This window comes from Carcharodon carcharias, chromosome 1 (genome assembly GCF_017639515.1).
Source record: "Carcharodon carcharias isolate sCarCar2 chromosome 1, sCarCar2.pri, whole genome shotgun sequence".
In the NCBI taxonomy this organism is placed as follows: domain Eukaryota; kingdom Metazoa; phylum Chordata; class Chondrichthyes; order Lamniformes; family Lamnidae; genus Carcharodon; species Carcharodon carcharias.
The window spans coordinates 137,832,523-137,859,261 of record NC_054467.1 but is presented as its reverse complement, the minus strand read 5'-3'; the positions used below and the strand labels follow the sequence as shown (position 1 = coordinate 137,859,261).

The 26,739-nt window shown below is 42.7% G+C and overlaps 1 protein-coding gene across 5 annotated transcripts in view; it reads right to left on the bottom strand.

The window, feature by feature from the left end:
* Window positions 1–26,739, bottom strand: part of wdr19 (WD repeat domain 19) — a 165,835-nt gene that overhangs the window by 62,910 nt on the left and 76,186 nt on the right. For all 5 annotated transcript variants that reach the window (XR_005944604.1, XM_041201279.1, XM_041201498.1 and 2 more), the window contains 6 exons: window positions 25,472–25,578; window positions 19,821–19,943; window positions 17,257–17,406; window positions 16,753–16,900; window positions 11,788–11,992; window positions 7,258–7,417 (listed from right to left, as the gene is read on the bottom strand). Coding sequence is in view for 4 of the 5 variants with exons in the window: in XM_041201279.1 (XP_041057213.1) it covers window positions 7,258–7,417; window positions 11,788–11,992; window positions 16,753–16,900; window positions 17,257–17,406; window positions 19,821–19,943; window positions 25,472–25,578 (893 nt within the window). In the remaining variant the exon portion in view is untranslated. The remainder of the gene's footprint in view (window positions 1–7,257; window positions 7,418–11,787; window positions 11,993–16,752; window positions 16,901–17,256; window positions 17,407–19,820; window positions 19,944–25,471; window positions 25,579–26,739) is intronic.

Sequence of the window (26,739 nt, the reverse complement as noted above, 5' to 3'; positions counted from 1 at the left end):
ATAAATTCTTTGTTCAAAAGTTATCATGGAAACTGCTTATGTAAAATTGTCACATTGCACTTACACCCTTCTGCCAATGGCTTTCTGCTTTCAGATGGGAAGTGATATGGCTTTGTCCAATAGGGAAAGGAGCCCCCAATGACCGTGGGCTTCATTTAGGAGGGAAAATGTGGCCCTCAGTGGGTACCCCTTTCCCACATACCTACTTTTTCCTACCAGCTGCTCACTCCCCTCATGACACCTTACTCTTTACCTCTGTGCTACCTTCCTGTTGCTCCAATGTTTTACGTAACTGTCCTTTATCTTCCATTCACAGTAATCCCTGTCCCATTTATTCCTCTCAAGATTAGCTGGTGAGAAGCTTGAAGCCATCTCATCTACAAACAACTCCCTCCTTTCCTATATGTTTCCCTCAAAAGGCTGCTTGCTTTCAAGCTAAAACTTAAAATTAATCAAATTAGAATAAAGAATGGAATTGTCTGACATTCTCTGCATGTATGACTCTCTCAATTCACCCACTTTCTCTCTATCCATCTTCCCTACTCTCCAATGTGTGTGCATCCAAGAGGCATTCCATGCTTTCAAAATGTAACATTAAAAAATCAAATTAGAGTAAGGAATAAAACTGCATTTCTCCCTGTCTCATGTATTTTTGAAATTACAGCCTATTTCACAGGTGAGTGATTGACAGTAACCTTTTCTAACTGTCAACAAACCAAAGTGTGAAATAACTAGTAGGCTTCACAATTCACCAAAACAAAAACAAAAATACCTGGAAAAACTCAGCAGGTCTGGCAGCATCTGCGGAGAGGACCAGGAGAGAAATGGAAAGCAATGAAGGTGAACAAGGCAAAAGAGAGATACGAAAAACCTGACGGAGAGAAGAGCAATACTTCTTCAAGGTAGTCATTCCTTGAAAAGAAGTGGCAGTCAATTAAACACTAAGATAAAAGCAAAAAACTGAGGATGCTGGAAATCCAAAACAAAAACAAAAATATCTGGAAAAACTCAGTAGGTCTGGCAGCATCTGCGGAGAGGAACACAGTTCACAATTCACCATTTTTTGAAAATTGAACATCAACATAAACAGAGACACTGGGCAGAACTTTCCCAAATTTGCACTAAGTGCAATAGCAGGAGGGTAAAATGACGTTTCACCCCCTGGCTGCAATGGTGGGTTTTCACACCGTATTGTCCCAACCCCTCATCATTATTTATGCACTCCGGGGAAATACGTTATTTCCATGGGGGGCAGGCTCTCATTCACCCGCCCATTATCACTCTGCTGCTGCATCACACCGGGTGCCATGTTTAAAGTCCAGCCGCAAGCACACATCTCAGTGCTTCCAGCTCACCACTGCTGCACAGAAGACATGGCCCTGAAACGGAAGAGGACTGTAACCCCCTGGTTTAAAGACGGGTCTCTTGAGCGACTGTTGAATGCTGTGGAGGCCTGCCAGGATGTCCTGCACCCCCGCTCTGGATGGGCAGCAACATGACCAATCCGGCTTGGGAGGCGGTGGCAGTGCCAATGCTCTTCAGAAGTGGACAGCCACTCAGTGCCGCAAGAGGATGAATGATCTCCTCCGTTCTGGTAGGGTAAGTCACTCTTTTCATCACTTTCAACTCAGACACTCACAAACTCATCACACATCCACAGGGCCATCACTCACTGCTAGTTCATGGGACATCACCATTCACTCTCTCACACTCACCGTCATTGTCCTCATCCCATCCATGGGACCACTCAACACCCACACAGGCCAGGCATACTTGTCATCTGGCCTGGCAGGTGTCCTACTTACACTTTCTCCATCTCTATGCATGCAGGACAAGCTAGCACACAAGAGGGAGAGGTCGCAGACTGATGGCGGAATGCCCGAAATCAAGGTCCTCACGGACTTTGAAAATGGAGCCATCCAGCTGGCCGGCCATGATCTGGACCGGTCCTGTGCTGACGGTGAGGTGGGTGCTGCTCTACCAAGTGAGGATCCAGCAATGCAAAACCAACAGACAACCATGCTGTGAGTGATATGTCCTCTTTCACAGGCTACTGCCATGCAATAATTATCTCTCCTTGCTTTCACATCCTGGCGGGATGGCCTAACAATGACATGCTGATGTATTATAACCAAGTTCCCGATGACCAAAGGCGGGAAACGCGGCCCGCTGTTGGTGGGCTGAGTGGAAAATCGCGACCTGCCTTCCCGCCATCGTGAAACCGATCGCGCCATACTGACTGCTCACGCCACCTATACACCCACCGCCAGCGGGCACGGAAAATTCCACACACTCTCTGAGATTAATACATTTTCTGAAATGCATAGAACACACAAAAGGCACATATGTATAGTACTATAGTTACTTTACCCTCACTCTCACACAAGCACTTAAAGAAAAACTCAATGGCCAAAATTTTTCACTTGGCGTGCGGGCACGCACCCAACACACACAAGTGTAAAATAACACATGATGACGTCGGCTGAGTGTCCCAACGTCATTGCACACACAGGCTATATTTCACGTGAAGGGCGCGGGTAGGTGCCAGAACCATGACCGCCATTAATTAAGAGGCCAGTTAAGGCCATTAAAAAGTCATAAACAAAAACAGAATTACCTGGAAAAACTCAGCAGGTCTGGCAGCATTGGCGGAGAAGAAAAGAGTTGACATGTTCAGGTCTGCTGCCAGACCTGCTGAGTTTTTCCAGGTAATTTTGTTTTTGTTTTGGATTTCCAGCATCCGCAGTTTTTTGGTTTTACCATTAGAAAGTCAGTTGATGCCAATTTTTCATTGCCTGTGCGATTTCGTGCTCGTTGCACAGGCAAAACGGGCAGGTAGCCAGCAGACATTTTCAAGACCCTCATCCACGGGCGGGATAAAAAGGGTCAGCAACATTGCCAGTGTGAGGAGTGGTGTTTGGTAGATAGTTTGTTGCTGGTAACTTATTGGTATATGGCAGCTTCATCTCTGTTCGGGGCTTCATTCTTAGCATTTCCAGGCTTCATTTCAGGACTCATTGGTGTCTGCAAGGCAGCCTTCTCTTACAATGATAATAGGGATTGTGGTCTCCGCTAGTGGCACCTCCTCCTCTGAGGAAGAGAGGAGCAGAAGGGAGAGGAAGCCAGGTGTCCCAATGCAGCTTCCAGAGGAGGGACCTGTGGAGGAGAGGTGCAGGCAAAAGGGGCACAGGGCCAGCAGGAAGTCCAAGGCAGAAGACGCCACTATCCTGCTGCCGGTGTTTACAGGCAAGAGTGCAGCTACCTCTATATGTCTGAGATGCAATGCCAAAGGAGGCTCTGCCTCTCAAGGGTGAGGGTGACCTCCATTTGTCAGATGATCGGGCCTGAGATCAGCTCCGACTGTGTGGGTGGATACCCCATGCCAATGGCTCTGAAGGTCACAGTGGCCTTCAACTTCTATGCCTCCGGCTCTTTCCAGGGCTCAGTGGGGATCTGTCTGACGTCTCCCAATCAGCTGTCCACAGTTGCATCAAGCTGGTGACAGAAGCTCTGTTCAGGTGGGTACTGACCTTTATTCTTTACCATATGGACGATGCCAGAGGCTTTGCAGCGATTGTTGGGTTCCCCCGCGTCCAGGGTGCAATCGACTGCAATCAAGGCGCCAGTGGGTAAGTCAGGTGCCTTCATCATAAGGAAGAGATTCCACTCCATGAACATGCAGATAGTGTGTGACCACAGTATGCACAATCTGCAAGTCTGGCAGCTACCATGACACTTACATCCTGAGACAATCCCAGGTGCCGAGGCTCTTCAGTGCTCCAGCCCGACTGGATGGATGGCTGCTGGATGACAAGGGTTATCCGTTGAAGAGGTGACTCATAACACCTCTCTGCCACCCAAGAACAGAGTCAGAGCAGTGTTACAATAGGAGTCATGCCTCCCCAAGGCCGGTGGTAGAGAGGACCATAGGTCTTCTCTAGATGCGCTTCAATACCTGGGATGTTCAGGGGGTGCACTAAAATACTCCTCAGAGCGGTTGTCACTGATAGTGATTGCATGTTGCACTTTCCACAATCTAGCACTGGCAAGGAGGGACCCACTGGGGGAAGGGGATCTTGATACAGCTGCATAGGCCACAGATGATGAATCCAGTGGTGAGTCAGAAAGAGAAGCATGGTGAGGAGAACACTGAGGGCGTGGAGGCAGACCTTTGTAACCTCCAGGGAGGCTGGGACACCAAGGACACCTTGATCCAACACTCCTTAGGCCACCAAAGATCTGCTTCCAACTCATGCCAGGGCTGCCGCTTCCATCTCGGATGTCTGAAACGACCCTTTCATTTGCATCCAAAGATCATTCAATGCCTGTGCAATAAAGTATCCAGCCACTCATGTCCAGTATTACACACTGGGGTACCCTGCACCAGGAAGAAAAAAAGGTGACAAAAGCAAATTTAATGTTATTGTCACATTGAAAGCATAATAACATTACCATTACTGGTGTTGATGTCCACACCAGCAGACATATAAACCAAACATAAATGAACAGAAAGTCACCCGTGAACTATCCCTCTTGTGCTCATGGTGCCTTTAACTTACGTCTCCGAGTGCTACGTCTTGGTACCCCAGCATCACTGGCAGTGGCATCTAAGACAGCCTGTTGACTCTGCCGTCTTGTTGGCCTTGATGACCTTGGCGGTTGTCCCCTGGCCAGTGGAGCCTGTGCTGGTCCTGCGTGGGAGGGGCAACCAGTGCCACGGCTGGCAACTCCCAAGTCATCGCAGCCTCATCAGATGCCAAGGACACTGGAAAAGGGGCAGAGGAGTTGCTGCCATTATCTGGAGCGCCCTGAGAAGAGCCCGCAGAGACGACAGGCTGCTCGTGCGCTAACATGAGGTCATTCTTGACCTCCCTGCTCGCCATTGATGGATGGCCACCTAGCTGGGTTACTGGATGCCTCATCCATCTTCCACAGTGGCACTGACCACCTGACCTCAGTGCCTGTGTGAGGGCTTGCAGGTCCAAAAGCAACCTCAGGAACCCCTGATTCTGTCCCTGGAACTATCTCTCCATGACAGTCGCCACCCCCTCCATGGAGGAGGTAGTGCACTCGGCCATGAGGGTCAATGCAGTGCTCATGCTCTGCATGAGTTCCTCCATAACTGAGGCCATGGCATGCAGACCCTCAGGGATCTCTGCTAGATCCTCCTGCACATCTCGATGGACATCCAGCATCTGCCACCGAATAGACAACTCCAGGGGCTCATCATCTGCCTTTGACTCAGCATCGTCCTGGTCTCCAGCAGTCCTCCGCCTGCACCTCAAACCAATGTGCACCGACATTCTAGCCGCAGATCTAATGCCCAACGAGGTGTTATCTGTGCTAGTGCCTGGTTCCGAGAGTGGGTGTGACGCAGGTGCAAGTGTAGTCCAGTGGTCTTCCGGCATCAGGGGTGGCCCTTCGGGGTCCAGAGAGTGACTTCGTGCTGGTGAATCTAAGGGAGAACAAGGACATGTCATTAGTTTAAGTCACACACGGTCACTGTGCATGCCAGGCACCCTAGTGAGCCAATGGAGCTCTGCACCATGGTGCCAGCATCTTTCAATGATCAATGGGGACTCCAAGTATGAGGCTCCCATCAATGAAGAGACTTCACTAGAATGGCTGCACAATTTGAAACTCTCACCTCTCTGCACTGCACTCTTACCTGCGTCTGGCACCCCTGCCTCTCCACGCCCAGTTGCACTTTAAGCATAGAGATAAAAACAAAAAAACTGCGGATGCTGGAAATCCAAAATAAAAACAGAATTACCTGGAAAAACTCAGCAGGTCTGGCAGCATCGGCGGAGAAGAAAAGAGTTGACGTTTCGAGTCCTCATGACCCTTTGACAGAACACTGTCAGTTCTGTCGAAGGGTTATGAGGACTCGAAACGTCAACTCTTTTCTTCTCCGCCGATGCTGCCAGATCTGCTGAGTTTTTCCAGGTAATTCTGTTTTTATTTTGCACTTTAAGCATGCTGGCCCCCCAGCTCCAGGGCGTCCTGCTCAAACCTGGAGAAAAGCAGCAGGTTGGGCGGGCCTCCGCCTGTACATGCCCTCTCTGCTTGGTTATTGCTTGTGTTCTCCTGAAAGGACAGAGGAGCATTGATTAGTTCATTCTCTACCTGCAGCGTCATTGCAGCCTGGCCAACCCCAGCTGAGGAACAACTCGCAGGGCACATCCAAGTCGTGGCCTTTGAGCTGCAAGCACTCAGTCCAAGCAGCCAGGGCGCACCCCCTTGGCCAGCTCCGGCATCACTGACAGTTGGCACTAAGATGCTAGCACCCCTGAGGTCCACAGGGGGATGGCCACACCTGAACACTTCTGCACACTGACCCATGCCAACACAGTACTCACCCTGAGAGCAGCAGGTCATTAAACCTCCTCTGGCACTGCACCCGTGTGCGTTGCATCATGTTATGGCTGCTAAACAGCACTGCAACCTCTTTCCATGCCCTCTTTGTGAGGTGCGATGGCCTCTTCCTCCCATCTCTGGGGACAAGGGTGTCCCTTTTAGCAGCCACCTCCTCCAGGAGGACCATGAGACACTCATCCGAAAAGCCGAAGGCCGAGTGCCCACCCGGCCTGCCCTTCCACCTGTCATGTCCAGCCACACTCGACTCCATTACTCGAATGTTGAAGACGCAGAGGGGGCGTTCTTCCATAGCAGCTTTCCAGGGGCTGCCTGAGCCGTTTTTAAACCGGCCTTTGGGTTGCCATTGGACCTGGCAGCCGACAGGCAGCCGCCCCTTCCCGACCAATGAGGAGCCGCGTTTCACACTGGGCAGGCCTTAATTGGCTCACCAGTGTGAAATCACGGTTGTGGACCAATCACGGGCGGTGGGTGGTTTCCTGGCCAGTCCCGGGGCCAACTGTGCCCATCCGCTGACCTCAAAATTCTGGCCAATGTGTAAATTTGACCTCACTTAAGCTTTTGAAATTTACCTTCTTGTACTTCAAATTTATTTGGAATACGGTACTAGGTACAGATGACTTTTCTGGGGAAATTCGGCGCAATAAATATGCTTGGACTGCACATTCCAAATTCACTGCACAGTCAGGGTTCTGGCCAAAAACATCAACTTCAAGCCCCAGGCTTTTGGGAAGGCTGAGACCTTTAAGTAATTTTTTTAATGAAGACATTAGAAGAAATAAAATATAATTTGATGGATAAATGTAATCAGGATGTGTATACTGTTATTTTATAAAGTAGCCATTGATAAATATATTTTCAGTTATCCTTGTCAGGACCAACCTTGATTTGCTCCAGTGAAATTACCATTCCGACATTTCCAATTATACGATACACACGAATTGCAAACTCCACCTCCATGTGATGGAGGCAAGCACGAGCGAACTCAGTCCATGCTGAAGGATCACTAAGTATTTTGCACACATCCCATGCTTCACTAAACCTGCAAGAGTCACAAGAAAAATTGATAATAATATGAATTCAGAATAGTTTGGATGTTAAGCATGATATGTGCATTATATGGTGTAGTACCAAGCCACAGAGACCAGGGGCATCTTAAACACAAAGTCTGTGCTGGGCACAGCCAGAAGAGCAACGAGAGGCTACAATTAGGTCGAGTGTCTCCCTTAAAAAGGTCAGAATTTGGTATGTTAAGTTGCCTATAAACTTTAAGAAAATTTCCAGTAATTGTGTCAACACATCTATGATAACCTGTGGGTGCTGCTGCAAAAAGGTTTCCCTATTTAGAATATTTATATTTGTCATATTTCCTTTCCAAACAGCACTGTGGGTATTCCTACAACACGAGGACTGCAGTGGTTCAAGAAGGCAGCTCACCAACAGCTTCTCAAGGGCAATTAGGGATGGGAAATAAGTGCTGGTCCAGCCAGCAATGCCCACAACCCATGAATGAATAAAAAAAATCAAAGCATAAAAGCATATGGCAGCAAATTTCATTCACATACAGTTGCAACGCAGGTTTACCTTAATTCCCCGAGCAAGTCATTACTGAGAAACTGCACAACAATCTTAACTGATAGGTATGCAGGGAGCTGCAACCCCTAATTGCACCCTGAACATGTGGAAATGGCGCTATCCTGAAGTCACTCAACTGATGTGATGCCAGGATACCAAAATCGGACATCACAGGCCCCAGCAACACTTGCATTGTCCACTCTTAAAAAAATACATGAAACAGCAAGATGGTCCCTGTACTACCATTATTCAAAGGGCCAAGCACCCCGATTGCAGGCAGGTAAAAGTTATGCAACTTTAATTTATGAAACACATTTGTGTGTACCGGAAGCTGAGTATATTAATATACTGGGCCCTGTTCTTTGCAGACAGAAAGAACATGTACCCACATTGCGCCTGTTTCAGCTAAACAAAATAAGTGATGGCCATTCGCTGGTTCATTCCTCAGGGCAATGCCTTAACCAATCAGAGTCAAAGTGCCTGGTTTAAATTTCAAACAATGTTTGGCAGTTAACTGTCAGTCACTATTAACTGGTGCATTCTCCATGGCGGCACAGCTACAAATCAGAGTCCACCTGCCAACCAATCAGCACTCTCTTCTCAAACAGTATAAAGATTTGGTTCTCCTGATGTTGGTATTCTTGTGATTGTCCTAATGAGTGCAAAACAAAAAAGCTTTGACAGAATGTCTTTTTTCAGCAATACTCAAGTTCTGTACTATCAAACAATTATTTGAACCTTATCTGTTATAAAGTGCTCTGTAGTGTTTTTGGGGGAATTTTGGTGCATTTGCCAGTGTCATCACTTCCTCATAGGGACGGCAAAGGAGTAGGTGACTTGTCTACACAATAGGTATGAGGGCAGCAGTAACAGTGCCTCTGGGTCTGTAGCACGGCAGGAAGATGGATGAGAGGATAGCAAAAGCTCTCTGCTATGCCCTCTGCCAAGTTGGAACTTGATTTTCCCATGCTCCTTGACAGTAACAGGAGGCTGTCAGGCAGGCTTGCCAGTGCACTCAGCATTGCAGTGTGTAGTCACATCTCCACTCTCCAGTATGCTGCCCTAATATTGAGGTTCTCATCTGCTACCTTGCCATACAGTAAACTGGCACATGAACCATCCTTTACCCCTGGCCCACTTGCAGCCCATTCATGTCTGGTGCTGATCCCAATCCTATGCTAGCCTCCAAACTAAGTGCAGTGCCAGTGTCTGAGTTGATGGTTGCAAAGGTCAGTTCACGTGATAGGACCTCTTCATCAGTGCTGTGCTGTTGCTCCCTCTCTTCCTCTTTGGGCTGCTGAGTCTATGCAAGCAGCAGTTTTTGCGTGTCTGAAAACAGCAACTCGGAAGGGGAAGGGTGTTGTGATGCAAAGGGGTTAAGAGGTCCATGGTCACACCATGATCTTGCCAGGTAGGAGGCTGAGAGTGAGCTGGGAGTTAAGAAGTGGCATAGGGCAGGAACATGCAGTTTTGAATGCTAGGACCCCCATGCAGCTGGCTCTATGATGCAAAGAACCATTTTCTATGTAGGATTTAGGCAATGCAGGCACCTTTGTCCCCTGCCGGATTAAGTCTGATCTGCTCCCTTCTATGGTTGCCACCCTGGCCTGCAAGAGAGAAAGAAGAATGCCATGATTCTCGAACACACCGTTTGGATGATTTGCCTGCCATAGCTAAATAGCTGGAAATATATGGGAACAGTGAGGTAAGTGTGGAGGCAATATTGTTAGGTATAAGGATGAGGTAGAGTACGTGGATGTAACACAAGAGTGCCATGGACAGCTTCTAGCTGAATGATGGGGATGTGGTACATTGAGCAGTGTGAGAAGTCGGTTTTGTGGTGGTGAAGAGATGTCATATGAAGATGCATTCATTGACATGAACTATCTACATGAGATCATTTGATTTCTTGTGCACTAATGTGCACTGGGTCCAGATTCTGGGAGTTGACCATCCTGGCCACCAACTCCCAATCATTTATGAGAGGAGCTTTTGAGGGTCTCCTCGCCTCTTCAGGGGGCCATGGTGTCTTTCTTTTTGCCCACCTGCACCACAAATGGCTCCAAGGCCGTATTCTTGAGGATGGATACCTCTGTGTGCCCTGTTGTTCAGTTTGCAAGAATTTTCATTGCAGCAATCCTTTTTCCCATCTTCCTTTTAAGAGGCAGCCTTCCTTTAAGAAAAAGCAGGTTGCCTGTACTATGTGAATGGCAAACAGTGCTGCTGTCGCCTGAGGAGACCAGTGCAGATAATGATGCTGAGGTCATGCAGTGGGTAGATCAATTTTGTGTCTTAACTACCTCGATCTGAAAGGACAAGGGCAGGTCACAAACTGTGGCCCCCGTCTATAAATCGGAACAAATGAATTTCATACACTCTGTCTTTGTGCAATTTATATTGTGTGCCTGCAGCTTCAAACACTGAACATCAGAATACACAGTGAAACTCTTCTCAACTCTGAATATCTATCTATTAGATTTCAACTGTGCAAGGGAAGAACTAGTTAATTGTTAATTATCTATACTATATACTTAAAAGTGTTATTTTTCCCCTTCCAGGTATAGAAAGAATGATATACTATCAATTTCTGGTGGTGATGAGACAGACTATATTTAACTTTTCAAAACTTTCATAACACCATAAAACATAATTTTGAGTCAATGCAAGGTTGGAGATCATTAGGGCCGAAGTTTTTAAATCACCAAGGGAAGAGCATGTGCTTAGAATCACAGCACAGGAGACAATTCAGCCCATCATGTCCATGCCAGTTCTCCGGAAGAGCCACTCACCTTGACCCACTCCACCTCCCTTTTCCTGTAGACCTGCAAGTTTTTCACTTCAAATATTATCCAATTTTCTTTTGAAGGCCTCTTTTGAATCTGATTCCACCACATTCTCAAGCAGAGCATTCCAGAGCCTTACCATACTCTGTAAAAATGTTTTTCCTCATGTCACCATTGCTTCTCTTGCCAATCACCTTAAATCAGTATCCTCTGGTTTCTCCCTATCTACTCTGTCAAGACCCCTCATGATTTTAAAAATCTCTATCAAATCTCCTCTTAACCTTCTCTTCTCCAACGAAAACAAACCCAGCTACTCCAAACTATCCATGTAGCTGAAGTTTCTCAACCTGGAACCATTCTTGTGAATCTTTTTGCACCCTCTAACACATTCACACCCTTCCTAAAGTGGTGATCAGAATTGGACTCAATACTCCATTTGAGGCCAAACCAGGGTTTTAAACAGGTTTTCATTACTTCCTTGCTAATGTACTCTATGCCCCAATTTATATAGCCCAGGATTGCATGTGTTTTATTAACCATTTACTTAAACTGCCTTGCCACCTTGAATGATTTGTGCCATATACTCTCCAGGACCCTCTGCTCCTGCACCCCCTTTAGAACTGTACCCTTTATTTTATATGATCTCCTAGTTCTTCCCACCAAAATGAAGCACTTCACACTTTTCTACATTAAATTTCATCCGCCAATATCACTATCCTATTCACAGTTCACAATACTTCCAAGTTTTCCAAGCTTAAGTGTTAATTTTCACACACTCTGACATTATACAGCAATAGTAACTTGTGAGAAAATGGAACACAATGAAATTTGTTGTGTTTTTATTCTCCTCCTATTCAGAATAATTGCTGTTACAACCATCATATTTGCACTTGTTAAGGTGAACTCAATTCCAGAAACTATTAACATTATGTAAATTTCTTAATCAAAGGATTAAAAACAGCATTTCAAAATTCAGACAACTTTTCATTAAATCAATTTGCTGCTATCTACACAACTAGCATGTTTTCATTATTCTTTATAAAACCTATTTCACCTTTTCAGCATTAAACACTGGGTCAACATTGGCTGAAGATCACTAGGTCCAAGGTCCTTTAAACCAGCAAGGAAAGAGTGTGTGCTTAAAAGAATACTGCTGATTTTCCCGCTCTGTGTCTGACACGTTAGCTCTCCATTATACAACAACAGTGGCTTGTGAGAAAATGGAAGTTTAGTACCACCTGCCAGTATGACTTTGGAACCTGTGAATTAAGCAAAATGTTAAGAAATGGATTACTGCACCAGATGAAAAGTAACACAGGAATGTATGTTAAGAACAAGAGTAAAAAAAATTGATTAAAAAATGGAAATATATTTTAAATGGTAAACCGCTCAGTGTAAAGGAGTTCTGGTAATTACAGCCAGTTGATGGACAGATTAAAAGAATCAAGAAATTAAATTTTGGAGTTTATATTGAGAGGGTTCTACCTTTCCTCTCCAGTCTTTGAATGTGTTGGAGCCTTCCAAATCCATCTTTCTTGCAACTCCATATTTGAATATCTCTAATTAGGTGATTGCCCTTGCCACAACACAAACGACAACTTTTGAGTCCATGACCACTATACACTGTCTTTCCTCATCATGCTCTACCTCTTTTTATATTCGCTCATGGGGTGTGGCGTTGCAGCCTTGGCCAGCATTTATTGCTCATCCCTAATTGCCCTCTGGAAGGTGGTGGTGAGCTGCCTTCTCGAACCGCTACAGTCCATGTGGTGTAGCTGCAGTCTTTGCCACAGTTGACCACAGCATCTTTTAACAATGCTCAGTAATCCAGCTTAGTGGGACTGCTCTCACTTGGTTCCACTATTGTCTATTCAATCATAGCTAGAGCTATGATTCTCATCATTCCCTTGCACCTACAATATCACACATCCTTGGCCCCCCTCCTCTTCCTCATCTAGGCAATTTCATCCACAGATATGGGGCCAGCTCCCACATGGATGCAAGGACACTCATCTCTAGCTCTCTTGACATCTGCACTACCACTGTGTTGTCAGGCTGCTTGTGCCAGTATTAACTTTTGAATGAACCTGAATTACCTCCCATTAAATATTAGAAAAACTGAAGCTATCATCTACCATCCCTCTGACAAACTTCATGCCTTTGCTACTAATTCCATTCTCCTCACCAACCACTACTTCAGGCTGAACCAGACTGCTTCTAATTTTGGTATTCTATTCATCTGAGTTGAGCCATCAATTTCACATAGGGCAGAATTTTCTCTTCAGCGTGTGGGGGTGGGCCCCGCATGCTAATGAGAAAAATGACGCGCGGTGATGTCGGGCGTGCGTCCTGACATCACCGCGTGTCATTGCGTGCTTCCATTCGGCAGGCGCATGCCAGAGGCAGCTGCGCACCTGCCAAACTGTCAAAGGCCTGTTAAGGCCATTTAAAAACCAACCGAGATAATTGACAGGGCTGCCCATCCAACCTTAAGGTTGGCGGGCAGGCAAAGAGCCCTAGTGGCCTTCGTGTTTTTCAAGAAACATCATCCATGGGTGGAATGGGGTTTCATGAAGGGTTTACTAAATTAATAAGTTTTTCACATGACACTGTCACATGAGGGGACATGTGTAAATAATTTTTAACTTTATTTATTAAAAGTTCCCAGTATGTTCTGAATCTCCCTGAGGCAGCTCCATGCCTCAGGGAGATTTCCGCACTCCTTCATGCATGTGCGCGAAAGAGCACAGGCCCCGACTCTCCCTCCTCCCCCCGCCCGCACAGGTAGCAGCGCTACTGGGTGAGCATCAAGCTGGGCGGGCCTTAATTGGCCTGCCCACATAAAATGGGGGCGTGCACCAATTGCAGGCGGCAATCAGCTCCGCACCCACCCGCCCTCCGCTCCTGACCGCCCCGCCTGACAGGGAGAAAATTCTCCCCATAGTCTCCATCACAAAGGCCACCTACTTCAACCTCTAATATCACCTGTTTCCAACCGTGCTAGAGTCCATCTGCTGCTGACACCTTCATCCATGCCCTTTTCAAATTCAGACTTGACAATACTAATATTGTCCTGGCTATTCTCTGCCTTCTGTAAACATCAGCTAACTCTGTTTCCCATTTCCTAACTCACATCAAATTCTGTTCAACCACAATGTCAGTTGTGGCTCAGTGAGTAGCACTCTTGTCTCTGAGTCAGAGGTTGAGAGTTCAAGTCCTGCTCCAGGACTTGAAAGCAAAAATCTAACCTGATACTCCCATTGCAGAACTGGAGAGTGCTTCATTGTCATTCAGGTGAGACATTAGCCAGAGGCCTTGCTTCCTCTCTCAGGTGGATGTAAAAGATTCTAATTTGAAGAAGTGCAGGTGTTCTGCCCAATATTTATCTCTCAGTCAACATCACAAAATAGATTATCTGATCACTGTTGCATTGTTGTTTGTGGGATCCTGCTGCACGCAAATTGGCTGCTATGTTTCCGACAATAGTAGCTATGTTTTAAAGTACTTCATTGGCTGCAAAGCATTTTGAGTGTCCTGAAAGGCACTATATAAATGCAAGTCTTTCTTTTTCTTTTCTGTTCTTGACCTAATCCTCATATTTAATTCTCTTCAATTCCTCACCTCTTCCTATCACTGTAACATGCTGCACAATTCTCCCCAGATCTCTGCACTCATCTGACTCTGGCCTCTTGTGCACCTCCTCCCCACCATTGGCAGTTGTGCCTTCAGTCTTTTGGGTCCTATATTCTGAACTTCCCTCCCTATACCTCACTGTCTCTCCATTTCCCTACCGTCATTTAAGACCCTCCTTAAAATCCAACTCTGAGCAAGCTTTTGGTCACCTGCTCTTGCAGCTCCTTCTTTGCATAATTTTTGTCTAGTGATGTGCCTCTGACTATGCCTCTATTTTAAAGGGGCTATACAAATGCACATTGCTGTTGATTTAATACAAAAGCTAGAAGTCATGATGATTCAACACAAAATCATGGTTAAGCTATTTGTGGAAATCAGTGTGCACTTTTGGGTCCAACACCACAGCCATGGAAAAAGTAAAATGCAAATTTACCAAGACAATATCATGGATCAGGTCTGAGCTATATTTTCTCAAACTGAGAAGATTGGAGACACACAAATAATTTATACTGGCAGTTAAACTGAAGACAAAAGGCCATGATCTTAACAATTTTTGTATCAATGCTTAAGTTAGAAGAAAAAGCTATGTGAAGGCTGGGTCATTGACTATATTCAAGGCTGAGTTAGATTTTTGATTGACAAGGGAGTCAAACGTTACAGGGAATGGATAAGAAAATGTCATTGAGAGCACTATCAGATCAGCCATAATCTTACTGGATAGCTGCATGGCCTACTCCTGCTTCTATTTCTTATGATCTTATAAATGACAATCAATACTAAATCAGTTACAGTATTCAAAAAGGCGCTGCCTAATTACTTGAGGAAAAATTAAGGAGGAATGTGAGACTGCATAAACTGAGCCTACAACTGGCCTTCAGTGCAGACTTGAAATCCAAATGACCTCATGTGCTAAAATTTCAATGTTCATGTGAAAAGTTGTGGCTTGGACGTGCTAAGAGAATACACCCAGAAGTTAAGAGTGAAGAAAATCAGAGACAAAACTGGAGAGAAAATATACCCCTTGACTAATAATACAACTATTACACAACTTTTAAATCAGCAATGAAGGACTTTTCCCCTAAACTACAGCATTAAAAGAATTGTTGTAGAAAATAAAGGGAGAAATGGAACTGAAGGCAGAATGCAAAAATAGGCCTCCTATACAATATGGGATAATATTCATTGGGGTACTGAGAGAAGAAAGGAGTCAACTTTCTCAAGGTAGATGATAACTTAATTAGTTGTAGTTGTAGGGGCAGAACAAATGGGAATGAATATTACATTTTATTGTGCACAGTTTGGTTTCCTTACCAAAGGAAAAATGTACCTGTCTTGGAGGGGGTAAAATGAAGGTTCACCAGACTGATTCCTTGGATGACGGGATTATCGTATGAGGAGAGATGGAGTATGCTTCCTAGAAGGATGAGAGGTGATCTCCTGGAAACATATCAAATTCGTAAGGGGCTGAACATGGTAAATGGTGGAAGGATGTTTCCCCTGACTGAGAAGTTCAGAACACAGGGTCACAGTCTCAGAATAAGGGGTTGGCAATTTGAACTGAGATTAAGAAAAATTTCTTTACACAAAGGGTTGTGAACCTTTGGAATTCTCTACTCCAGAATTCAGTTGTTAAGTATACTAAAGTTAGAGTTCAATGGATTTTTGGACACTAAGGGAATCAACCATATGGGAACAGTACCTGAGGTACAAGATCAGACATGAACTTGTTGAATGGTAGAACAGGCTCTAAGGACCAAATGGCCTACTCCAACTTCTTGGGCAGAGTTTTCTGCCTGTCGGGTGAGCCCGACCCAATCTCCGGCAGGTCGATCCCTGCTGGAGAAACGGGCCCTGCTGACATTTTACGTGGGGGGCCAATGAAGGCCCGCCCAGCATGGTGTCCGCTATGCGCTTCCTGTGCGGGCCGGGGGGGGGGGGGGAGAGAGAGATTTCCCAAAAGCAAGAGTGAGCTCTTTCACGCATACGCACAAAAGAGCGTACATCTCCCTGAGGCTAAGTGCTCCTCAGGGAGATCGCTTCCATCTGGAAAAATATTAAAAATAAGAAAAAAAAATTCCCTAACATGTCCCCCTTATGTGACAATGTCACATGAGATGGGTCATGTTCATAATTTACATAATAACTTTATTAACATTTTTGAAACCCTGCATGAAACCTCATCCCGCCGCTGGATGAGATTTCATGTTTTATCTATTTGCTGCCGGGGCTCCTGGCCTGCCTGCCAACATTAATGGGAAAGCTACTGTTTTCATTATACTTTCCTTATTGAGATTCCTATTTACTTTTTATTCCTGACAAGGAGGACAACAGAAGCACAGCAGGACAACTTCATGATGCTTGATTCATGCAGCTACAACTAAGCTACCTTGAATTGTGTCCTTGTGAAAAACGTAGGTATACACTTTGTCATCATCATAAGCAATAAAGACTCCTTTGTCCATTGTGAAGTGTTCCCAGAGAATGCTTCTAACAGTAGTGGGAAAGTTTGGGATCTCATGTACAGTATCATTCACCTTTAAAAGAACAAGGTTAATGAGAATCAAAAATTGTTCAAACTTAAAAATGCACAGCATACAAAATGCAAAAATTTTGGGAGTACTTTTTCCTAAAATTCCAATAACCTGCACTGTAAGTACAGCTGAGAGTCCATTCAGGATACCAAAAAAGGAAAGTCTGTTTAGCTGAAAAGATCATCTTTTTAATATGGGGAATAAACAAATGAAGAGTATTTTAATTTTACTTGATAAATTACTAATATCATTACACTTCCATTTAGAGATTTTTGTGTGTTTTACTTCATAAAATGAGAACAGGAGCACAGTATGATAATGTCATGATGCTTGATGACACTGAAAACAGCATTACTTACTGGACAGTAGACAAACCCATCACTCTTGTCATCAATGAATGTCATTCTGGTCCCACTGGGATCTGGGAAAACTTTACGAATACTGACTGAATGGCGATACTCATTCACATACTGCCAGTCCTCAATATAGAAATATTGGATGATGCCAGTCTGAACAAGAAAGTCATGGAGATATTGTCAATACTCTCAATGCAAGTTCTTGAGTAATTTTACATGGGTAAGTTGCAAGAAGGGAGGGGAAACAAAAATCCATGGCCCTACATTACTGACAGAAATGTAGCAGAGTACTAGGAAGGACCATTCCTGACTCCATTGGAATACCCATGGTTAAGATTACTTATACTGCATGTAAATAATGATCACCCACATCAATATGGGTGCATGTTGAGACATTTTCCAGAGGAGGGAGAAGGGTGATGGAGTGGGTGAGCAAAGCGGCACTGGCCAGCCACTCACCTAACAGCACCACCAGCAGAGAACTTTGTTTTCAGGAGCTGATATTACAGCTGGATTTGGGATTTTAGCTGGGGATCTTGGGTGCCATGTCCAGGTGGGTGGATGTTTCATATGCCCCAGGTCCTTGTGCAAATTGCCAACAGGCAAGTGTCAAAGTAAAGCCCTAGTGTCCCTGGGTCCCACCTATCTCCTTGAGGCTCCTGTGTCCCACTTCCATCCTCGGAGTGGGGCTGGGGCTGAGAAAACTTGACCTCTGGATCTTACTGCTAACTATCCAGTGTATCTGTAGGTAGGGATTTAACTTTTAGCTGCATATCAGTTCTTAAACACTGGATCTTGAGAGAAATCAGATCAACTGCACCTTCTATATACAAGATTTTTGGGGACTTCAGATAAGGTGCTCAACCTGGACACCAAGGTAGGCTTCAGTTTTGCTCCTCTACTCTCATTTAGATGAGATCATTTCTGACATCCAGAGGAGGGTTGATCAGAAGCCGACACAGTGGAGGACTCGTGAAGGCTAGGGCATCGAAGATGGACATGAGGGAACTGAAAAAATATTGCAACAAATGGAGAGCCAAAGGTTAGCCACTTGAGGTTTAGAAAGTGCAGTTGTAAGTGGCTGGGGGATTTTTTTTAAACCAGGGATAGAAAGAGATGGAAATACTGGAAAGAAACATGGGAATGTGAAGGATAGAAGGAGATAGACAGAGATCGCCTTGTCTGCTGTATAGACTGTGGACCATGGGATTAAAGTAGCCTTGAGAACGTGAGGAACATCAACCAACAACTCACCTACTTTCTGTATGCACTATCAACCTTTGTCATGAACGCATCCAGCTTCCTTTTGTACTATACCAGATCAAGAAAATTCTATTTAGGGTTTAGCGGAGGAATAAATCAAATGAATGCAATTAACTCACATTTCAATGCATTGGATCCCGGATCACAAAGTGGTATAGTACAGAAGGAGGCCACTTGGCCCAACAAATCTGTGCCAGCTTTTTTGAAGCAAAGTACTCATTTACTATCTCAACCATTCCTTCTGCCTCCACCATTAGATCTCAATTTTAGTCCCGAATTAGCCACTGCTCCTCTGTCAACTCTTTAACTGTTAACACGCCTGTAGAAGACTTTTGGATTCCTACGTTGGCTGCTAGTCTATTCTCATACTGTTTCTTTGTCCCTCTCATTTCCTTTTCATTTTTCTAATATACTTTTTATGTTCAGCCTGATTCTCCTTTGCATCATCAAGGTACCTAGACTGTTCCCACGCCATCTCCTCTTTAAAGGCCACCTATTACTCTATTACATTTCTGTCATCAAATCTTTGACTCCAATTTGCCTGGGCCATATCCCTCCTCAATTCCCTGAAATTAGCCCTACTCCAGTTAAGTATTTTCATTCTAGATTACTCTTAACTTCTCCATAACTCATCTAAACCCATGATACAATGATCACTATTGCTGAGCTGTTCCTCCACTGTGTCAGCCCTGCTCAGTGGATAGCATTCTGAGGGAATGCTGTACTGTTGGAGGTGATGTCTTTCGGATGAGACGTTAAATCAAGGCCCCATCTGATGGACTTCTTGGGTAGATGTAAAAGATCCCAAGACACTATTTCAAAGAAGAATCAGGGAGTTAACCTGGTTAATATTTATCCCTCAATCAACATCACAAAAAACAGATTATCTGACCATTATGATATTGCTGTTTGTGGGAGCTTGCTGTGCACAAATTGGCTGCAACGTTTCCTACATTACAACAGTGGTTACAATTCAAAAGTACTTCACTGCCTGTAGAGCACTTCAGGTTGTTGTGAGGTCATGAAAGGCACTATATAAATGGAAATCATTTTTATGACATTTTCCAATTTATTACCTAGGACTAGATCCAGCAATGATTTCTTCGTTGTTGGGCAAGAAACATACTAATCAAGTAAGTTCTCCTGAAAACACTTCAGAAATTCCTCCCCTTCTCTGCCCTTAATACAATCACTGTCCCATTAAATATTTAGGTTGTTAGTCTCCCATTTTCATTACTCAATAGTTCATAGCTCTGAGTAATTTCCCTGTGAATTTGATCCTCTATTCTTAATATGGTACTTACATCTGTTCCATAGACCAAGAAGTCAGCAGTAAGTGCGTGACATGTGACTCGGCATTTGTCATCACGTCCTGGAAAAAGACGAGTCTCTCTTTCCTCCTGGGCTTCAACACCTTCCATTTCAATCTGCAACCAAATCAGGAGGGTTCATAATACTCTTCCCAATGCTAAGTAAACTAAATGACTCACTAGTTATAAAAATGCCACATTTCAATGTCAATGAATTGAAAACACCCTCCAACAGCACTAACATGAACATTCAGACAGAACATAAGAACTATGACAAATTTGCAAATTTATTTGACATTGATAGTAAGTTACCACACATAGGAGCATAGAGTGAGAAAAGCCATTCTGGTCATCAAGTCCACTCCACCCATGGTCCATGATTATTCGATTGTGGACTTTTCTGTCCACTTTGGTCTAACCCTTATTTCTCCTCTTCAACAAATACTGATCCAGCTCCTCATTTAAAGGTGTCAATATACGAGAAATAATTAAATTATTTGGAATTCTAAAATATACTCATTCCTTTCTAAAAGTGAACTAGAAGCTGAGTGTGCTAATTGCTCAGATCCTGAGATAAAGAGGACAATTTTGCTCCTGACTCTATCTGGGCACAAGCCAACATGAACTCCATCTGATCTGACTGAGTCACTACTAGCAGGTTCAAGTCATTACCCAAGCCCTTCACAGGGCTTCGTCCCTGGAAATGGAATAGAAATCCACTCTGCAACTGCAGTAATGGCATTTGGTTCAGGCTAGCACAAAGAGAGTAACCAAAGGCCTCTGGCACAATCATCATCCTTCTGAATCTTTGTTCCCGTCCAACAAATGGCACTTCTTCAGGACACATTTCCCCAAATGGGATCCGCTCATCACTGAGACAGTAAGATGAGTACATCACTCACACCCATTTGTACAGGAAATGAATGTTTGTACCTACTTCAAACATAAACAACGTAATGGGAATAGAGACCTTGCATCACAGATATGGAGCGTTCTTTAAGTCCAAAGCCCTTAAATGTACTGAGCATGAATACAACAGCTTTACCAATAGAGGGCAACCAGGAGCTATTTTTAAAAATGGCAAACTGATTATAGCAATACTTAATGTTCCTTATTTTCCATGAGGCATTTTAGAAATTTTCCAAGTTAATAGTCATAAATTGTTTTCCTCTGTTGTGTCTGTGCTAGTTTTGATTGGTGGGTTCTGAAATTTTCTTTTTAAAAGTCAACGAAAAACTCTAAATGCATTTAATTCCAAGCTTGCATTTGAACATTTCCTATGGAAAGAAAATAACAAACGCAGTTTATGTTGCCCTTATCTGTTTACCAACTGCTGCTTTACACTAGTAAGCAAATCACCAAGAATAAGCTGCATATGTCTAACATAGAAAATATATAAAATGTAGTATAATCGATACTGGTCATGAAATTCAATTGATACAATTTTAGGTGTGAAAAAGGCAACACAATTCTAATACATTGGGAAGAGGAGAAACCAAATTCAGGATGAGGCCTCATCGATGAAACAGGAGAGCTGCAGACGTTATTTGGGCATCCCAATGCAGTTCACCAGTTGGGGTTTGACGAAAGGTAGCCGGGCATGCAGATAGGTCCTGGGAAAAGGCAAAACCCAAGCCTCAGTATTTTTGTGAACCAGGAGGAACAATCCTAGCTCCACAGGAATGAACATTTAAATATTTTTCATACCATTATTTCCGTGGCATCCCTTATGGATCTGTCCATTTATAGATCAATTTCAATCAGGGTTCTACAGTTGGTCTTAGGACCCCTAATTTGCATATGCAAGGCACCTCATACCTATATCAAATGGGTGCCTTGGACACTTAAAAATTGCCTGTTCTCAATTTGGTAGCTGGTGCACTTCTGGGAAAATCAGAAATTAGTCTTCCTAATATTTCATTTTGGTCCAAATTTCTTCTCTTATCTTCAGTTCTCCAGCTCATTTCATCTGCATTCCTCACTCTGTAAATAGCCTAAGTGCAGCTTCAAACATTACTCGGTTTTGTGAGTACATAGTAACGAAAGTCACTAAGTGACATCAGCCATTCTTAATTTCCTTATTCCTACTTTCATGTAGTAGCACACAGAACACAGAATTTAGGTACTGAAATGTTCAGAATGGTAGAGTTTACTTTGAAATAAGTGGGTCTTAATGAGAGTTAGTAAACAGATGTTAGAATTCATTTGGTGTAAATGAGATGTGTAATTAACTCCTTTACTGTTCTATTACAGAAATCACAAGAAAGAGAAGACATTTCATTCATGCTAGTGCTAGCTCTTCAATTGGAGCAACTATTCTAATTCTATTTCACTGCATGGTCCCATGCTCTTTTGAGTCATTCCTTTTCAAATACATAATCAATTCTATTTAACATGATGTTCCAATTTCTGCCACAATAGCTACCTTTAATGAAGCATTCAGTGAACCTCTGTGAAAAAGATCTAGTTAAATCCTGAGTTTGTGCTTCGTATTAATGATTCACCATCCATTGGAGACAATTGTTTACTATTTAACCTCTTGAAGCCTTTCCTAATTTTGAAGACTTTTATTTGTTTCCCCGTTAACGTTCTGTGTTCAAGTGGAGAATCCCAACACACTAGAGAGCCATGGATGTGAGGACAATGCCATGTGATCAACCACAGCAGATCAGAGGTATGTTTGAGTACAGAAGGTCATAGCATCAATTAGCTTGGAGGTTTCACGAGAAGAAATGAAGCACCACTGTACCAAAATGATTGGGAAACTGAAGCACAAATGTGACAGCAATTTTGTGAAGATGGTCATGGAATGAAACAGTGATGTAATATGAAATGTACAGAGGTGCAAATTATATGCTAATTATTGAATATACATTATGTATATTTTTTAAATACAAGAAAATATTTTCTAGTTTATTTTTAAAAGGGTACAGATAGTGAGCCTCTGTAATGAGTTCCATTAGTTCTAGCTAATAGTTGCATAACATTTCTTTGTTATTTAAAAAATAAACAGATTTAACAATTGCATTAAAATAGTGCACAAAGAAATTTAATGCAAACATGTTAACCAGTGAAGTACCAGAGGAAACTGGAGTCAGAGAAAATGGCCTTGAAATTACACTAGAAGGAAGAACAGTGTACACTTGCTTAACGCATTCATCTGAAATTTCTTTATTTCCTACTTTGGTGGAGGCATTAATTCAGTTAAAATAAATGGGTTAATATCTGGTCTAAAATAGCAGACAAAAGCATTTCAGACAAATTAATTAAACATCCGTATGCTACTATTCCACAGTGCAGTATTAGGAGTAATCTGTTACTTATATATAAATATATATGCTATATGTGATAAATACATATATATAATAAATCTTTTTCTTAGTGATTTAACCTCAATTACATTAATTAAAAATATGCAATAACTAGATCGGATAATTGTCACTTTTAAACTAAAGTAATATTTATTGACCTGCCAATTCCAATAAATTGCACTTTCTAAACAACCTGTATTATACCTGCTGAATAACTGGGAGCATAAAATCGATGTTGGAAATGAGCAAATGAGAAAACAAAATCATTAGGCTTTAGATTTAGTTAGAATGTGTTACTTAAGGGAAGGTGGACTAAAATCATTTGTGAGGCTAAACCTAAGAACGATAGCATTGTATATAAATCACATATGTAAAGCCTTTCCAGTTTTAAGTTAGTTTATTTTCTTGCATCAATAGCTGACTGTGTAACAGGATCAGTGCTGTGACATGCAAAAAAGATTAAGAATAACATAGCGCTGGATGCTGTGTTCCTCTGTTTTCAAATAATCAGCTAATGAAATAAAATAACATTTAATAATTTTGCCTGCCCAGCAAACAGCCCAGTTCCGCTTTTGATCTAATGAAGACTGCTGGGTTGGAGAGCAGTACATAGTTAAAACTAAAATTCATTTGAATTCAGTACCTGGTTCAGCATTGAGCGCAATGTACTGAAGATTCAGTATCTAACACATTAATTTCATTATTGATATAAATATGAACATAAAAAGCATAAATCTTGATATGTGCAAAAGCTCTCAATTTAAGAAAAAGATTCAATTAAAGACAGATACAAGTTACACCTATGTTTTTTAGAGAAAGGATCAATTTCTGTGGTGTTCAGGCTTATAATTTACAGGCTTGGAAACTACTTTAGTTTCACATTGTTCTGGTTCAGTATTAAGTATCAATGCAAATGATTTTTATTTATCACTCCAGCAAATAACTGGAATACTGGCCCCAAAAATAAGAGTGAACTAGAAACAAATTATTATAAATACTAGAAATAAAACTAAAGAAATTTAAAAAATAGAAATAAAATTATTAGGAATTTATATTGCTGAAAAGAGAGGCATGTTGCCAAAGCTTTTTGTCTAGCACTCATTAGGACAAACAAATATAAATTATTGTGATTGTTTGAGATTTGGCATTGTTGCATTTGTGCTGATGAGTGAAAGATGAAAAGCTTCAGCCACATGTCTCTCTTTCAGCAGTATTCAATAAATGCATTTTTACCAATTTTGGTTGACTAATTTGTTCTAATTTAGCAACAATTGAACTTTATTGAAATTATAGAAAATAATTCCACATAAGGTATATAGGTATATGATCCTAAATTAAGCTGACCACAAAATGTAGTTTAGACGCCATTAGCTAATGATTAAATTTGCATCTTAAACAATCTGTTGAAGTCTTAGGACTAACTGTAAACCCATTGTATTTTTTCAATTATCTAGTGTGGTCAAATTAAATCAGTCAGTTAGGAGGTTGGGGGGGGGGGGGGGGGGGGGGGGGAGGTGGAAGAAATAAAGAACATAATTTGAAAAAAAGTAACAAATTGGATAGCCATCAGGAAATCATTAGGTAGTAACTCAAAACAGTTCCAATTATTTCACAGACAGTGAGAATGTATGAATGGTTCATGAATACTTGCATGAACATAAAATTCACTTAAAATCCCTGCCAAACTTATTTTTCATTCTAATTTATATAAATTGCTTTATTTGTGTTTTTTAAAAATTGAGTTTTCTTAATTTGGTTGTGCTGAGTGTAGCAGACAAACTGTAATGTCAGTGATGGGTAATAAAGCTGATAATGATGATGATGATGTAAGTCCTATCCATAAATACTTTTCCAGTAAGAGCAAGAAAAGATAGCTGATTTATAAGGCCTGGAGGGCTCAACTTGTCATCGAGAACGGCAATAATCCTGATAATCCTGCAAGCCAAGGCTCTGATAAGTAGAATAAAAGCAAAATACTGTGGATGCTGAAAATCTGAAATAAAAACAGAAAATGTTGGAAAAATTCAGCAGGTCTGGCAGCTTCTGTGGAGAGAGAAACAGATTTAACATTTTGAGTCTGTATAACTCTTCTTCAGAGCTAAAGAGAAGCTCTGTTAACTCTGTTTCTCTCTCAATAGATGCTCCAGACCTGCTGAATTATTCCAGCATTTTCTCTTTTTATTAACTCTATTAAGTAGGTTCATCCTGGGTGGACAAGCAAGGGGGAACTTAACAGTGCCTGTCTTTTGTATTAGCTAGAAACACATAGTCAAAAAAAACATTTACTGGTGATTGGAACGAAAATGCAAAATTTGAACCATGTTGCATATTTACCATATGTAGCTGAACTCTTCCCTCAAACAATGCTGCTGCATAATCAGAATTCAAGCACATACTAGTTACTGTGCCCAAGTACTCCATATCTTTTAACTTTTCCACTCCTAAAAAGTTTTAAAAAAAGCAAACCAATCAGCACATTTTGCAATAAAATTAACATTCTATATTGGCTCCTAACTTTATCATAGCATTGGTCCAAACATTAACAAAAGAGCTGGGCTAAAGAGACGAAGTGAGAGTGGCAGCCCTTGACATCAAGGCAGCATTACACAGAGTGTGGCATCAAGGAGCCCTAGCAAAATTGAAGTCAAAGGGAAACAGGGGAAAAACCTAGTACAAAGGAAGATGAAACAAAAACAGAAAATACTTGAAAATTCCGCAGGTCTAACAGCATCTGTGAAGAGAGAGACAGAGTTAATGTTTTGAGTCCGTATGACACTTCTTCAGAGGAAGATGGTTGTGGTTGTTGGAGGCCAATCTTCTCAGTCCCAGGACATCACTGCAGGAGTTCCTCAAGGTAGTATCCTAAGCCCAAACATCCTCAGTTGTCTCATCAATGACCTTCCCTTCATCAAAAGGTCAGAAGTGGGGATGTTCACTGATGATTGCACAATGCTCAACACCATTTGTGACCCCTCAGATACTGAAGCAGTCCGTGTCCATATGCAGAATACCTGGACAACATTCAGCTTGGGCTGATAAGTGGCAAATAACATTCACATCACCCGAGTGGCAGGCATTGACTATATCCAACAAGAGAGAATCTAATCATCTCCCTTTGACATCAATGGCATTACCATTGCTAAATCCCTCACTGTCAACATCCTGTGGGTTACCATTGAGCAGAAACTGAACTGGACCAGCCATACAAATGCTGTGGCTACAAGAGTAGGTCAGAGGCTGGGAATGCTGCACCAAGTAAATCACCTCCTGTATCTCCAAAGTCTGTCCACCATCTACAAGCCACAAGTCAGGAGTGCGATGGAATACTCTCCACTTGACTGGATGAGCTTGACTCCAACAAGGCTCAAGAAGCTCGGCACAATCCAGGACAAAGCAGCCTGCTTGATCGTAAAAACATTGGAGCAGGAGTAGGCCATTCAGCCCATCGAGCCTGCTCAGCCATTCAATACGATCATGGCTGATCATCCACTTCAATGCCTTTTCCCCCACACTATCCCCATATTCTTTTACGCTATTGAAATATGTAATTAGAAATCTGCCAATTTCTGCTTTGAACATACTCAATGACTGCGTTTCCACAG